The sequence below is a fragment of the Setaria italica genome, chromosome VIII (genome assembly GCF_000263155.2).
Source record: "Setaria italica strain Yugu1 chromosome VIII, Setaria_italica_v2.0, whole genome shotgun sequence".
Classification (NCBI taxonomy): Eukaryota; Viridiplantae; Streptophyta; class Magnoliopsida; order Poales; family Poaceae; genus Setaria; species Setaria italica.
In genome coordinates, this window is record NC_028457.1 from 4797993 (window position 1) to 4814851 (window position 16859).

Here is a 16859-nt window from a genome sequence, read left to right on the forward strand (position 1 = left end):
CCCCTCCCTCTCCCCCCATCTCCCTCCTTCTCCCTCTTCTTTTTCACACTTTTTTTTCACAGGTGGTGGTGGTGGTGGCGACGAGCTGGGCGAGCAACGGGCGGCGTGGTGGTGGCAGGGTGTTGTGGCAGCGGCGTGGTGGCGGCCTAGTGGTAGCAGGCGGCAGCGCGGCCAAGGAACATGCGGGGTGGGGGTCTTATTTATTTATTTTTTTGCCGAGTGTCGGTTTTAGCACTCGACAAAGTCTTTGGCGAGTGTCCGATAAAAAACACTCGGCAAAGAAACTTTTGCTGTCCCTGTGTACGCCGAGTGCCGTTTGCTGAGTGTAATACTCAGCAAAGGCTTTTGCCGAGTGTTTTTTTGACTTCGCCGTGTGCTGTGGACACACGGCAAACCTGGGCATTCCGGTAGTGACGAATGTTACTACTAATTACCTGCTCTGCAGGTAATGGTGACTCATCATTTGTTTGCTGACATTAATTTACGAGCTACACTGTTTACTAAGTGATATTTGTGGAACATTCTAATTTTCCGCATAAAGATTAAAGAAAGAGTTGTATAGATTTTCAAATGTTGTTGGCTCGTAAGCCACATGGCGCTACGCACGATCCGTAGCAATGAACTAAGCCATCGCACGAGCGAGTGGTAGAAAAATGGGTTTTAATCTTGGTTGGAGAGCTGCATAGAGCTCGAAAATCCAATGAACTTTGCATGAATGCTCTATCCATTGACTTGGCATGGACATGCATGTAAGCGCATCAGCTGTTCAAACATTTCCTTTACAGGTGATTCCTTCGGATTTAAGCTCTGTCCAGAACTGAAACCGATGGATGCACGTTGAAAACATCTATATCCGGTCTACCTGCAACTGCAACTGATCTTGTCAGGTAATAGCTAGCTAGTTAACACCTTTTTATGAATTGTGAATCTTGATTCAAGGGCTCCCAAGAAATCTATCTGTTAACTATGGGCGGCACACTACATTGGTCGAAACAAGAGCTACTGGCACTGTAGCAGCCATCCTGTAGTGACCGAAATTTTCACTTGTTCTGAAACTTCCTGATGGAACAAAGCAGAACCGCGCCAGCAGCTGAATGCTTTTCCAAAGAATATAATATCCATGGATGGTATTGCAATAGCCATGTTCTGTCACCTGCAGCTCCATCCCAGGACCCAGGAGATGAAACATATTATCTGTGACTGCATGAACTCCATGAGGCGATCAGTCTTGATCCATAACCAGCGCTGGTGTAATATAACGGTTACGAATTACAAATAGTCTCAAATTAATTCTTTCTCAGCGCACCAGTCCACACACATAGCTTGCTGGTTTTATGGCAACCTAAATTGCCAATTATTAACACACAAACAAACCCAAACAGACCAAGCAATCTAGCACAAATATTACATGTCCCTTGAGAAATATTGTTAGAAGAAACAGAACACACTCGACACAATGCATCCTGGGCATGCAGTAAAACTCTCGGTATGAAATGAAACTCACCTAAGGTAGCTTTTGATGATATGTTTCTTGCGCGATACGAACTCCGGTGGCGGCACATGCAAGTAGTAATCGCTTTGCTCTGGAAGGATCCACTGCAGCCTGCCCCACCAGTCACGCTCTCCGCTGACTTCCACCTTTAACTTTTGATATTCCTTCTTCAGGAGTGGGAGACTCTGAAAGCATAGGCAGCCCCGAACAAAGAGCTTCTCCCACTTTGGTGTATCAAATTGAAACGTGACATCATCATGGAAGTGCTGCAGGTGTGGCAGCTCCTGGAGGTAGATCCTTTCGATGTTTGGGAGTGGAGAAGCTGCTACATAATAGTCAGGTTGATTGTAGAAAATTGTCTTCAGGTTGTAGCAGAACAGAATGACCAGAGTCTCCAGTGCTGGTAATGACAAACTGCATGGGAAAATTTTCTCCAGACGTGGGCAGTGCTCAACGTGGATGTGTTTTAGTACTTTCAAAGTTATCGGCCCATGGTGATTATATAATCGTCTCAGAACTGGTTTAACAAAGCATAGTAGGTTCTCAAGGCAGGAGGCCTGCAGTATCCTTAGGGATGGGAATACCTCTGACTTTGATGAGGCTTCCGAATTCATTCTGAATACTTCTGTCATTTGATGGCAGCGTTGGAGCTGGCATTCTTCTAGGCAAATTAGACTGTAATTCAGGTCAGTAAGGCATCTGACAAAAGCATCATCTGTAATGAACATTGAGTTTGTAACAGAGAGAAGATGCCTTAAACCATTTGGATATCGATTCTTCGCGGATATCTGCACATGGCGCTGCTTTGGCTGAAGTTTCATCATGGGAAAGATGCTAGCTGCCTCACATTGACAGACATCTAGATAAGGTGATCGCCTCTGGATCTTAGTACAAATCTCACCATTTATATTCTGTGGCTTCTTGCCTCTCACATTGCATGGTTTAACTTGGACATTAAATGACTGAAGAAACTGTCCTTCCTTCACTAACTTGTTAGCAGCATCCGCATTAAAGCTATGAAAGATCCTGGAATCGTTTATGTTGATTTGAGCAGTATTGGTCGTTATCTCTGTATGCTGATTTTCATCCTCACAAATTTCCTGCTTGCAAAACATCTTTAAAAATTGCTTATGATCATCTGCACAGTGATCCAAATAGAATACCTCAGGAAACCTAACCAACTGATGCCACGGGAATCTCTTGAAACAAGGGACATTCAGAAGAAGTAATGTCTTTAATTTTGGTAAATTTGGGAGGCTGTGAGGGATCTCCTCAAGGGCTGTTCCAGAAAGATCAACATCCTCCAGTGCTGTAAGATCATCACTGAAGTTCACAGTTTTCAGCCTGCTGCACCCACGCAAGGACAGGCACCTAATCCATGGTCCAGAGGGTGAGAAGGTTCTGAGGTTACGATGGTCATGGATTTTGATATCTTCCAACGCCTCCCATGTTTGTATATAAAGATCTTCAAGGTATGGTAACAGATCCCATATAAACTGAAGCCTCAATCCAATGCAGTTATAAATATGTAGCTCCTTGAGGCCTTTGGATTCAGATAGTGACCTTGGGAGTGACGTCAATAGCGTGTTGTCGATCAGCTTGAGTGTACGCAGCCTTTGCATTGCTTCAAACATATCCTCTGGAAAAGAGGTAATCTTAGTCCCCTCCACATGAAGGAACAAAAGATTGTACAGTTCAGCCATGGAAGGAGGCAGTTCTTTGAGATTGGAGCAATGACCAAGAATGAGCTCCTCAAGACTTAACATGCTATGGAAGAATTCAGAAGGCAGAGTGGTGATTCTTGAACCTGACAGATCAAGGTAGTGCAGATTTCTCTTGTTGCTACCATCCTGTTGGGTTATCTCCAGCAAGGGAACCCCATTCATATCAAGGACTTGAAGGTTTTCTAGATGTGCGAGTGGTGATGTTTCTTCATCAGAACTAGGTGGTGATGGAGACAAGGTCTCGAGCTGAGAGCAGCCTCTAAGTGAGAGCAAGTTCAGATTCAGTAGCTGAGAAAACCCAGGAGGCAGAGAATCTATTGGTGTATAGGACAAATCAAGAACACAGATGAAGCTGTTTAACACTTCATCAAAAGGAAAGCCTGATATGTTTGAGCAACCTCTCAGAATAAGGGTGCTCATGCTCACTTTTCCTGGGATAAATTCTGCCATCTGTTTCCTTCTCCAATCCCAGCTTACATGCCTACCATCACCATTCATAAATGAGACCCATCTCAGTTTCTCTCTCCTTTTTGGTACATAAAGTTCATCTTGCTTGAGTCGGGAGACACCCTTAGCTAACTGTGACACGCCAGTGATGGTATCCTGGAAGGATGATGCAGAAGTGGTGGTAGCCGTCCATGAAGTGCTGCTTGTTGGGGTAGAAACAGAATATATTGGAAGTAATGAATATTCTTGCAAGGCTTGAACCACGACCTTTCCAGCTTCATATGCAGACCTGTAGTAGTTGCTCTGTTTCTTGCCGGTGGCTGCTGGTTTCCTGGTGGGGCTTGTTGTTGAAAAAATCAGTTCCTCAGCCACCAAACAGCGAACCAGCTCATCGGAGGTAACAGAGAAGGTGGTGCTTGCCTGACATCCAGCAGCTCCTTGCAGTCGATGGTAGAGGACACCATAATACAAGCAGTGTTGAGCCACGTGGAGCCAGAACTCGTCTCCTTGCTGCTTGAGTGTGTTATGGATGGAGGCGGCTGCGTCCACTAAGGCCTCTTTAATCAGCACAGCCCACTCTGGCTGTAGGAGATCATGAAAAGGCAGGGCATGGTAATATTCCCGGTAATATTCCCGGCTTAGACGAACTTCCCAGGGAGAACGAGTTCTAGCCTCTCTGCTTTTGTCGCAGACATCCTCGGAAGTTGTTGAGATGAGCCACCGGCTCTGGAAGGGTGACGGCCGCCGTCCGCCCATTGTGTAAAACAGCACGTCCAATGGGACGGGAACATGCAGGTTTTCTACCAGCAGCAGATGCTTCTTCCCTAGGAACGCTTTCATGATCCTTTCGAATTCTGGAGACCAACGAGGTAGACGGCCAAAGCTAGGGTCCCACATTAGATCGGACGGATCTGATCCAAACGAGTCGACGTACTCGTATCCGAATGCCTGGAGCATCAGGTTGTCGGAGACTGTGCCATAGCTGAAGTAGCTCTCTTCTTCGACGAGTTGCTTGAGCTCCTGCAGCTTGTCGTCAGGAAGTGCAATCTTGAGGGATCTTGCCATTTGGATGAGTGTCTCAAACGCCAGCCAATGCTGGGCAGAGCTGCTGTCTGCTGCCGCGGCGGGTGTGAGCGTCAGGCGTATAATGTGGTCGTAGGGCCCATACAGGTCCTTGGTGCGCTCGAATAAGAGCCTGGTCAAGGTCGGCAGAAACGAAGCTGCAGGTCCAATTCCGGCGTTCCAGAATATCACCGGGTGCTCCTTGCTCCACTTCGCCACCTTTTCATCCAACGCTGGTATTTCAGTCCATGGCATTAACACCCCTAGCCTCTCATGGAAGGTGAGGTCACCAAACCTTCTGAAACAAAAAATGGCCCATGCATGCATAGTTCTGGTCAGTGCTCATGATTCTGTAGTAGATTAAAAATACAAAGTTACTGATATTTGCAGAAGGTGCTGTTCAATGACCCAATTGAGATAACAATCTTAACTTTTTTTTCCAAAAAAAGAGTACGTAGTACACTCTAATACTTTATTTTCATTGATAAACAGATTAATCTTCCTGTTTATACACAAGATGAGTTGTTTACCAACTCCATGAAATATTACGAGGTTGCTACCACGGCACGGACATATTGAACCATGTTTTTCAAAGCTGAATTCTTCTTCCTGCCTTTTTGCCTGGTGTTGATAACTCCTTTGACAAAGTTTATGTAACATTACTTAAATGCAACTGTCCCTACGTAAGAGTCATAAAGAAGACATCCTCACCGAAGATGGAATTAAAACGCGTCTCGTATGTTAAATCATAAACTCCCACCTGTACCAGATCTGCTTTTACTAATGTGATTGTGTGAGCTAGATTCCTTCCATAAGATTTGGAGGTTATCGACTTGATTTTGGGGGAGCATGTGTACTAGCTTTTTTTCAGGCTTTGTTTAACTGCTTGGCTCTTGAAATTTCAGAGTAGTTTCAGGTTGGAAAGATCCTGGCTCAGTGGCAATCTCGCTGTTAATCTGAGCAAAATGTTTGGTTTTTGGAAGTTCAGAGTAGAATTCTGGTTCTTCTTTTGCAGTGCACATCAAAATTTACACTAGTAGCTCCTACCTTATGCTTTATAAATCATGAAATCCAGTAGTTGGAGTGATATCGGGGAGACTGCAGATAGTGCTAGTTTGTTTGTCCTCTTTGTGCTGTGTTTCAGCAGTCACCCATTCATGTTTCTTCTTATTTTCTTTTTATGTGTAGTAGAAGATACAGTTCTTGGTATTAAACCTTTTGTACAAGCTACAGTTCTTAAAGGTGCCCATATATTCGTGTAGCCTTAGCATATCAGTTTTCTCTGAAGATTAAACCTGCAAATTGTTTATTCATTTTTCAGTTGCGTGACCTTTTCTCTAAAGACTCAAAGACATAGACTCCAATTCCACATCATTGGAGATATCTTTGAACCGTGCAGTGAAAAACAAACAGTTGTCTCCAGTATAAGGTACTAGTAAGAATTTCTTCCTATGAGTATTTCTTCCTTTTTTTTAACTTTAGTGAAATGGACCTGCTATTATGGCCTTGTCCTTCAAATGATCAACACATATCATAGGTTCTGAACTTCTGATTGGAGTATTAAAGAAAGTGCAGTAAAGCTATGAATAATTAAGAGTTGGAGATATCTCCCTTTTCCTGTTATGTTTTCATGTTAAAGTTTCTTATAAGAGCTTTGGGGTGCTATCTGAAAATAATTACATATATTTCTTGGGATGCCTTAGATTTGCAGATGCATTGGCTGTATATTCTTATATGCAATAATTTGTGCAAACACCTCTCATCATGCTTCTTCCGCACCTGCTGTGTATGCTATTTATCAGTTTTCTAATGGGAGGGACATTTTTACCTAGGACCTACATAGTCACGGCTATTTTACAATACGGTCTATGTACTTTTAAACAAGGGTACGCCCTTCATCAATAAATTCATATGGAACTTGAAGATTCCGCTACAAATAAAGATTTTTCTTTGGTACCTCCAGCGATGTGTGATTTTAACAAAGGACAATTTAGCAAAGCGAAGATTGTCTGGGAGTCAAAAATGTTGTTTCTGCAATTGTAATGAAACAATTAAACACCTGTTTTTTGACTGTCAGCATACTAAGACTATTTGGAGGATTGTTCATATAGCTACTGGGCTAACTCCACCTAGATCGGTATCTCATATGCTTTGAAACTGGTTAACGGGCATAAAAAAGAAAGAAAGATTACTAATTTTTGTGAGGGTCGTAGCTCTTATTTGGGCTATTTGGTGTACGCGTAACGATTTGGTTTTTGAGTAAAAACGGTTTACCTCTTTTATGCATGCTGTTATATTGGTTGCGATTTTGGTCTCTATTGCAGCGTGAGGAATCAAGGGAAACTATTTGTTCAGAAAGCAAAGCGTTGGAGATTGTCGCTTTGGATATCTTTGCCAAGAATGGATGGAGAAACAATAATAGACTTTACTTTTAATTTATTCCCTTTATATGCGTACATCTTTTCCCTTTTTCATCAGCTTTTGAGTTGAGAATGCTGTAAAACTTAGCTATGTGCGGTTTCATAGGCTGGAAATATTTCATTTTTCTTAAAAAAAAACCTGCTGTGTATGCCAAATCATGTTTTACACTGCCTGCTTCTGAGTCACTTTAATTGCTGTTGCCCTGAGAATCATCTTCTTTCTGCTTTGCATGTTTTCTAACATGCCTTGTTCCTTTTTTCCCATAAAATTAGGTTGGAACCTCAAGGATAGCGAGAGTCACCTGTATGCATTTCTTAGACCAGTGCTCCGGCAAGGAGACGATCAAGTTCGTCATCAGAGCAATCCTTGAGGTATGTAATTAAGCACTGAATTATCCCATTGTTTGTTCTCTTTGATCTGGATTGTCTAACTTCTTTTGGGGTAAGATCCATTGCACAATTCTGAATATAATTGCCAGTACTTGGAACTGTAATCCATTGCAATTATATTTTCGTAGTTGCTCTGACTGATCATGTACAATTTAAACAAGAACTTGATTGCTAAATGGATGCCCAGACAAGAGAGGCCATTACCTTGGTCAATCAGTTTGGTGAACAAGTTATAGTGTTCTTTCTGATCTTGAGCTCTCTTTTGAATGGTTTGTGTGCAGACAGACCAGAAAAGCGGGTGGGAGCTTCCTGAAACAGAGCACACTGCAGCCAAACAACATGTACTAGCACATGCAGAAGCAGCACGCCACAGCGTTACCTCACTACCATCTTGATGGTAAGCATGCTCAAACACTCAAGCTACCAGTTGATATGTCAACTAATCTGGATCTCTACGAAGGAGCAGCACGCACAGCCTTACCTCCACACCATTGTGTGATCTACTCATATTCAGCACTTCATGTCAATAACATTTAACACAACAGATTTTGTTAGACTAGGATCCAGTTCGGTTAGATTATTCTTCCAATCATTAGTGAAGAGAGTGGGGTGCATTTTTAGTAGATAGAGATGGGAAGAGAAGAGAAGGTGAAGTCTTTGTGTAACTCTGCAGCTCTAGTATTGGTTGGAGTGCTTGTAACTTGTAAATTGTTGAATGATATTTTTGTTTCATGAAACTTTGATGAAAGGTGTGCTGATGTATATAATGGATAAAACATGTGTATTTGTGATGTATATATGTGTATTTGTGATGTATATAAGGTATATTTCATCCTCTTTTTTCTTTTTTTTTAATTTTAAATTCATCATTGGAGACACTGGTTGGTGAAACGTGTCATCGATGAGAGTCATTGGAGACGTGTTTTTTCAATTTGCATCTCCAATAAGGGTCATTGGAGACATGAGTTCGTCAAAAACGCGTCTCTGATGAGTCATAGGAGATGCCACGTCTCCAATGAATTTTACATCAGAGATAAAAAATTGGAGATGCGGAAAAACCGTGTCTCCTATGTGTTTAAAAACGTGTCTCCTTTGAAGACGCCTTACATAGTGTGTACAATTAATTTTTATTATAATATATACTTATTAAGCCGATTATAAGATAATAAAATATAACAACACTTCTCAAATGCATAGTGCACACCAAAACTTGGTGAGTGCAATTTTGTCATATAACTTTAAAATTGAGTAATTTAGTCATTAATATTGTTTTCGGGGTGCAATTGGTCACGATCGTGCAAGTTGTGATAACTAAGGCCATATGGACATGATTATACACCAACATGCCATGGAAACACATGCACAGCTCACTCGGTTTTAGGTTTTCTGTAAAAAATATGAAAAAAGAAGATGAAACTAAGCCTAGCTAGAACTACAGTTCCATATGCATGGCCTTGACAGCCTGGCGAGGTAGCCGTTGGTCCGTGCAGCTCCTAATTTGGAAGCGCATTAGCTTATTTGTTGTGCAAAATATTATCTATACATGTTATATGCTAAAATTAGAGTTGTTTGCAATGTTGTGGAGTTTTGAGGGCCATTCTGAAAAGCTGCCATCATATCGCTCTATCGTAACTCGGAATTAGACAGAAAGTTCAAGGAGGGGTCCACCAAGCAGACGGGAATGAGTAGGCGTACCAAGCGGACCCGAAAAGGGTCAAAGTAACTTGAATTATTCAATAACTATGGAAAAAATATATATGGTGATCGTATATATAAATATTTGACTAGGGGTACAAGACTTCTGTAGTGCACGTACATCTTAATGTTTTATGTATGTAATATAATTAGTGGTATCGAGAGTACTCCGTAATTAATGTGGCCCCATAATTCTACAATCATAAATATGGGGTTTTGAGTATTTAGATTTTTCAGTTTAAACCTAGAGTAAATTGCATCCACCATACGAGTTGGGTGCAAATTGGTCCAACAATAACTTGTAAAATTTTCATTTTAGTGCAATAACTTGGCATGTGAGTGTAAATTGATCCAACAATGTGTAAAATGCTCAATTTATAGTACAATAACTTAGCAAATTGATGTATCCGCAGTCCAAATGTTACGACAACAACGTATTTGCTAACGTCGGGTCGCAATCGAGGGTATATTCATGTCGGAATAAATTATTAAGTATTATTTAGCCATTGATATTTGCATCCCAATGACAATATATATATGGCTAAGACAAGAACCCTTCCGTGTTTAGAATATTAGTCTTATGTCTTCGTATTAATAATTTTTTATATATTTAACTTTGATTAAGAATATTTAAATTTCATATTCAATATTAGATCGAGACCTTTCGATTCCGACCAAAGGTCAAGAATCGCCTGAAGTCAAAGTACTGTATCTTGTGCCTTTACTGCAGAGTCAGGTTCTCAATCCGCCCAGGCGTTATATCATTGCTTCATTATCAGGCTCCGTAAAGAAAACAAATGCAGCGACAAGAACAATAAACGGTAGTGACCACTCACTCTGACAAATTAATTAGCATGTCGACCTGATAAAAAACTGGTTGATCCATTTTCCGGCCAGTCACGTTTGGTAAGGCGCCGATGGTTAGTCCCACCTGTTAAAAAGTAAGACTGTAACCATTTCGTTTCTCTCACAAAATCATCCAACGATATCAACAAAAATATAAATACTGTTTCAAGAGACTCCAGGTGCGAAATGCAAATGGTATGTTGTACGTGTAATATATTTTATAAATAAAGAAATATTAAAATTTTATTAAACTAATTTTCGAGACAATGGTTTTATTTCTTATATATTGTAAAAGATGAACTTGAGTTATCCACCACAGAAGTAATTTAAATTTTACGCTTCCAAATGCACTAACAATTTTTATTAGCAATAATCGTTGTTTATTATCAAACCACACCTCTAAGAACTAGTTAACAACAAACATCCATTAAATTTAGGCAAATTAGATCACTTTTTTATTATTAATTTACACAATAAATGGCCAATTCAGTAAAAACTATGATCTGGATATAACGAATTCAAAAATTCATGCTTCCCAATTTAACCTAAGTTAACCTAAATTAACCTATATGAAGGTAAGAGCATCACCAAAAGACTGCCAAAACCATTCCAATCCCTAAAATTTGCTATACATAGGATTGAGAGGGCTTTAATAAATTACTCATTCGATCCTCGGTACATATATTTTTTTGCAACTACCAAAAAATCTCTCTCCTCTCCCTCAAACCAAGGGGATTCATCCCTCTCCACTACCAAAGCAATAGGGAAGAGAGAGAAGGGGCGGGGTGGTGGTGGATTGAAGATGCTTAGTTTGGCTACCCAGATGCACGTAGCTTCTTTTCGAGGCTGCCATGAATAAGTTTTCCCCTGCTAGAAGCCACATATATTTGATGATCTACCCAGGGCTCATTGTGAACTATACATCAATAAGATTCTCTTAGAAGCAGGGGCAGAGCCAAGATTTGAGCATTGGGGTGGGGGGATAAGAAAATGACCTCGTAAAAAAATTCAAGGACTCTAATATAGCACGGATGACAAATTAAAGGTATTCTAAAAACGAGTCTGCCACCATATATTCTATCGTATATGTAGAATGGGTCCTCCTACATGCTGTCACGTGATAGTGGTTAGGTTGTATGACCTGAACATATATAGATTAATTGATTACACATTGATGCTACTAATTTTGTTTTTTCTCAGACTATCCAGTCACAAACTTGAATCAATTGTTTTCTTTTTCTCCGTGGGCCAGTGTCCAAAAAAAATTGTGCATTGGCTAGCAAGAACGAATCATTAAGGTCTCATAGGCTAATGATGCTTGGGCTAATTGTGAGTCTTGCTTAGTGGGGGCTCTAATCATATAATTAGAAAAATAATTTAGGGGCTCCTGTGGTTGGGGGCCCAGGTCACTGCCCCCCTGGTGGCTCCGCCCCTGCTTAGAAGATTCAAAACCTGGAAGTTTAAAATGAGACTTATGGTACCCTATAATTGTGATAATCATTTATGAAATAGTATAAAATAAGAATCATGGTAGTCTAATGTTGAGAATCATTTGTGATAATACCTTATCCTAGAAGGCACCTAACTATAACGGTATGGGGAAATGCCCCTTCACTACCTCTAACTAGTCGATCAGTTTTGTTGTTGACGTGTGTTAGAGGGGGTGGCGGCGGCAATGTTTGAAAAGGCTAGATACGTAGGTGGTCGGGTCTTGTCTACTGACGCTCAGGCATGCCTAGGTAGTCATACTTTTTTCAGGCGGCTAGAGTTATGAGTTATGACATGCTTGATAGTTTGGAAATTTGGTATATTAAAACAAGGAATTTGACATATTTTGCATCCATGAGTTCCAAGGCCATAGGCCATGCATCTTCCTCCATCTCTAATCTGTCAAGCATAAATCAAGCCTAAACCACCTGAGGTGGGGAACGCTAGACACAACACCTAGACACTAGGTGAGGTGTAGCTGCTCTCCTTAGCTCCTCATGAAATAGAAGATGATGGCGAATTTGATTGGGCCACACAGTCTTCATATTCAAATTTCGTGGATCCCCTTCCTTTTTCTGCTGCTAGGTAAGTGGCTAATTGTAATTTGGTATGTTATAATGTAGGGTTTCAAGGTGATCATTGTTGTGATTTTTGCTCACTTTTTTATGGTGGATAGAGATGATGAATTGATGTTAGGTTGTAGGTTGTATCTTATTCAGTTTTGTTAATTCAACTTGATTGGGACGTGATCAATTTGGTCGATTTGATATTCTAGAAAAGTCTATTTTACCATCTCAAATAATTTGTTTTGCCTGCTTGACGCCCTGAATAAAATTTTCACTCAATTTACTTTCTCAAACTATTTCAATTGATCCAATCTTCTCCTTGATTGACCTCCATCCCCCTCTTAGGACAAGACCACCTAGTTCCTTTAAACATAGCACTTGCAGCCTTCTCCGTCGTGTTGATTAAATTTTAGTTCACCCCATACCAAAATGATTTAGGTACTGATAATCCTATGCACAACTAAAACCTTTTAAAACTTATTCAAATGTACAAAATAAACTCCATAGCATGAGTGGAAATTTTCAAAAAAAAATTTAAGATTTTTAGCAATTTTTAGAATGTGAAAACTATAGCTTTGGTCACATCAGCATATAAGTGCCATGCCACACTAAACAATTCTAAGTTTGAACCAAGGTTGAAAAGTTAACGGTTTAATAGTTGGTGGTTGATAAGTGAGCGATTTCAATGCTGAGGGTTGATAATTATATTCAACCCACATTGGAGGGTTGTAAAATAGACTTTTCTAGCTTATTTTTGGGCTGCCTTGAATACTGGGCTCCTATTGGATGGTATCTTGAGAGAGAGATTGAGTGGTAAAGCATTGGCCCTTGATAGTAACTCATTGATTGGCTAACAAATTTATTATTTACCCTTTGGAGTGTATTTCATTCGTATTTTCTTCTTTCTATGGTTGATGCGACCTAGTAAAGACTTGTTGTCTCTATTTTGATACTCTAGCAGGTATAACTATACTGAATTAATATAGCAATTACTACCAATTGGAACTGCTTATCATAGACACTCTATACCAAATCCACTAAACAATCAAATCTAGGCCAAATGGTAGCTAATCTTAATTTGACACATGAATCTAAGTTTGGGAACATTCAGGCTGATTGTTTAGTCAATTTGGTATCGATGACAACATTCACATTGTTCCTAGGTTTCTTTTTCCTCAATGATAGCTTCATGGCCGAGGCTACGTGTCTACATTCTCAACAGTGATATCACCATGTTGCCTAACCATAGTGACCAACTACACACTAATATATATTGACATGAATTCCCTAGCAGTACAAACCTGGGAACTTATATATTTAGGTTTGAAAACAAAAAGTCACTACAGATGTATTATAGCAATTGTCAAGTTATGGAACATAACCTTCAAATGTCGAGGGAAAATGGCGATGCCTCTAGATGTGCCAATCCATGATAGTAAATCTAGACTTTCAGAGAAATCTGCATTCCATTTGGAAAATTAAGTTACCTATGTTTTGTTTTTGCCATTGCTGTTCCTAGCTAGATTTTTTTAAGATATTTTGCATACCCTAGACAAACCCCCAGCCATCAAAGGTTGTTAAACTGATGTGGAATTTGTTGTAGTTAGTATCTTTCGAGGTGACTTTTTCTGCATCGAGATCTTATTACATTAGTATAGACTGTATTCCAGAAACCCTCACAAAATCATCAATAATCAATCGGTAAGGAAGAAAAGTAATAATTAACATCTTCATAGTAGTAAAATACATAGTTGATGTGATATCCAAATAGTCGAATATGAATAATTCCTTCTTTTACACTAACATGAATAATTCCTAATATGTATTTTATTCACGTGAATAATTTCTTCTTTTGCACTTGAAATTTATCATTTTTGTATTAATTTTTTAAAATGAGTTTGCATCCCAACCTAGGTGACAAAGTATGGGCGCACTATGGATATGTATCATTTCAAATTTTTTCAGGCAATCAAAATACATTCTTTACATTGATTCCATGTTTCCATCCAAGTTGTGGTTTCAAATACATATTTTCCCCAGTTTCCACTACATATTTTGTCCCTTTATAGGCGCTACAAAATGGAACAAAACCCCAGTGGGATTGCACAACTAGTCAAATTATTTGAACTAAAGATGTTTATGTTAGTCTATTGCCATGATGATGTTACACACAAGCAACAATGTGATATGCTGATTTATTAATATGTCGTAACAAAGACAAATCTAAACATCATTACAAGGAGAACAGAGAAAGTATTTACAAATCAAAAACACCTTACTAAAACAACATCTAGATCAGGTTGTTTGGAGTACGTTATCAAATTGAACCACCAAGCGAGTTACAAAACACATATACCTAAAGATTTCACTAGAGGGCCCTAACTCTAATCCGCCAAGGGAAAGATAACACAACAAAATTGCGAAAAAAAAATGATCCAACTAAACGTGGAATCCTGAACATAAACCCAAAATCCTTATCATATCCTGCAAGAAAAGCATTCAATGAAGAGGGGGAGAAAACTAGAATTTACATGATTTGCTTTATTTTTCATTTAAAGCAAACTTATAGCCTACCTGCCACATTATGATCCACAAATTAAAGCTCCCCACAATTTCTTAAAAGAGCCTGCCACATTATGATCCTAATCTGAAAGAAAATAAACAAATAAATTTAGTCAAATAAATTACCAACCACTACCATTATGCAAAAATTAACAAAAAATTCCATTATACCCTTAATTAGAGAAAATAAAAAATACTCCCTCTCTGTTATTTTAGAGGTCGGTGGTAATTTACTTCAGCCATGCATTCGATTTGGGCGAGCTTAATTTGACGCGAGGAAATCAATAGTGCAGAGAGAAGCTCAATGACAGAGATGACGTAAGGAAATCAATAGTCGAGAGAAGTGGCCGTGGTGGGCAGCTAGCATGTATTATTGCCGGTTGAACATGCTTATCTGATTATATTGGTCTGCCAACGACCATGATCTTGCATGCATGGAAAAAAAAAAAGCTCACAGGAGTGCAACAGTAAACATAACTGAAGATGTATAGCTTTCCATAGCTTAAGTTTTGACACGACATTAGTTCGTATCGATATGTTCAAAGCAGTTGGCTAAGATAGAAATCAAAAGAGGGTCTTTATATGAAGCTATTTGCCATAGTTATTCTTTTCTGAAACATCGATTTAGACAAAATCTCCCTATAGAAACACAACAAATATAATTGAGACAACAAAGGAGAGAACATACATGCACGGTTGTGGACTCTAGACGAAGCGCAAGATGCAAGCATTGAAAAATTAGGCCCACAAGAACCGATGAGCCATGCATGTACGAAAATAGTTAGACTATTGGAATATGTGCTCCAAAACAACTCATGACATATTGAAGCTGTAGAAGATAAGGATGCACATTCTATTTTGTAGTCGCACTTCTTTTCCTTTAGGCCCCGTTTGGATCATTGGAATTGAATTCCATCCTAATAATCATAATTTAGACACAAATTAATTAAGCTAATATAATTGTATGTGGAATATAGTTGTATATTATAGTTGGTGATATGGGAGAGATACTTATATGCTGCACTTCTACTATAGAGAAGCGAGTCTAAGAGCGTGCTATAAGAATTGAATTCCATCTAATAACCATAATCTATAGAATCAATTTCCATCTCTCACCCCATGAATTTAAGATAGGCTTATATCTAAACTTTGGAAAGTTGTGGAATGCCACATTCCAACATAAATTAACCTACTCCATTAAATAGATTCCAATTCCTTGGTCCCAAACGGGGCCTTAGCGTTATTAGGGGGGATCCGATTTGAAGTGGCCAAGAGCAACATAAGCTGTGGTTTTGGCAGTAGATTGGAGAGGGACTGTATTGTTTCACGGAGTTGGGAACAGGGTGAGGTCGGCCAGGAAGAAGAAAGAGCCGGTATGTGCATGGTGAAAAGAGTATTACAGTTGGAGAATGCTGAAAAGCCAAGGAAGGCGACTCCTTAACCCAAAGACATGGGAAGAAAATTAGTTTGCATTGACTGGTATAAAATTAGTATTTGTGATTAGAAGTACTAATATAACAGTGTAACAAGACTAGCCATGTTATTTGCGCGGTCACTTTGCCAGTTATTCCAAAAAACAACAACTCTAGTGCTATAATATTGTACATGATATAATAGCTGAACGACGTTTTATTGTAACGGTACCTGGTTTCTGACGAACCCGCATTGTGTCTTACAGTTGAGTGGAGTGACAGTGTGAGAGATGAGATAGCCTTGAACCGGGTGAAGAAAACGAACAGGAGGACGATGTGATGCAACAAAAATAACGACCGCGCTCAGGAACTATGTAGAACCAAGAAGTAGCTAGCTTGTTGGATTTTTTTCTTTTCAAAAGCTGGATATATGCATGGACAAGGAATGCATCTCTTTTCGGAAAGCTCGACATGCCATTGTATGATGCAATGATGCATATCACAAGCAAAGGATCGGAACACGCTGGCTTCCATTCATTCTAAAGCAAAAGGTAAAGAAACGTTCAAGCAAAGGCGATGTACCGAGACTGAACGAACAGGTAAAACGAAGAAAAAAAGAACATGGCACCAAAGCAGAAAAGAGAGCAAAAGCGAAACAAAGTTGAAAGGAGCATAACGTGACGGGCAAGGGCCCAACGATTAAAGCAGATACCAATTAACATTTAACAGAGTGGGAGGACAACACAATTACATTT

General features: G+C 39.6%; 1 protein-coding gene across 4 annotated transcripts; it reads right to left on the minus strand.

Annotated features, from left to right (window-relative positions):
- Positions 1-1228: 1228 nt before the first annotated feature.
- Positions 1229-16584, minus strand: LOC101778615. Of its 4 annotated transcripts, none has more exons than XM_004978785.2 (4): positions 16337-16584; positions 14705-14777; positions 10067-10161; positions 1229-5020 (listed from the first exon to the last, which is right to left on the minus strand). In XM_004978785.2, exons 2-4 carry the CDS (start codon positions 14711-14713, stop codon positions 1501-1503), a joined length of 3624 nt encoding a protein of 1207 aa, XP_004978842.1. In that variant the 5' UTR covers positions 14714-14777; positions 16337-16584; the 3' UTR covers positions 1229-1500. The 4 variants fall into 4 exon arrangements, 3 of the variants coding, with proteins under 3 accessions (XP_004978842.1, XP_004978841.1, XP_004978843.1); XM_004978784.2 differs by having other exon boundaries at positions 1229-5023; XM_004978786.2 differs by lacking the exons at positions 14705-14777; positions 16337-16584 and adding exons at positions 13513-13589; positions 13678-13759 and having other exon boundaries at positions 1229-5023.
- Between the last annotated feature and the right edge of the window lie 275 nt (positions 16585-16859).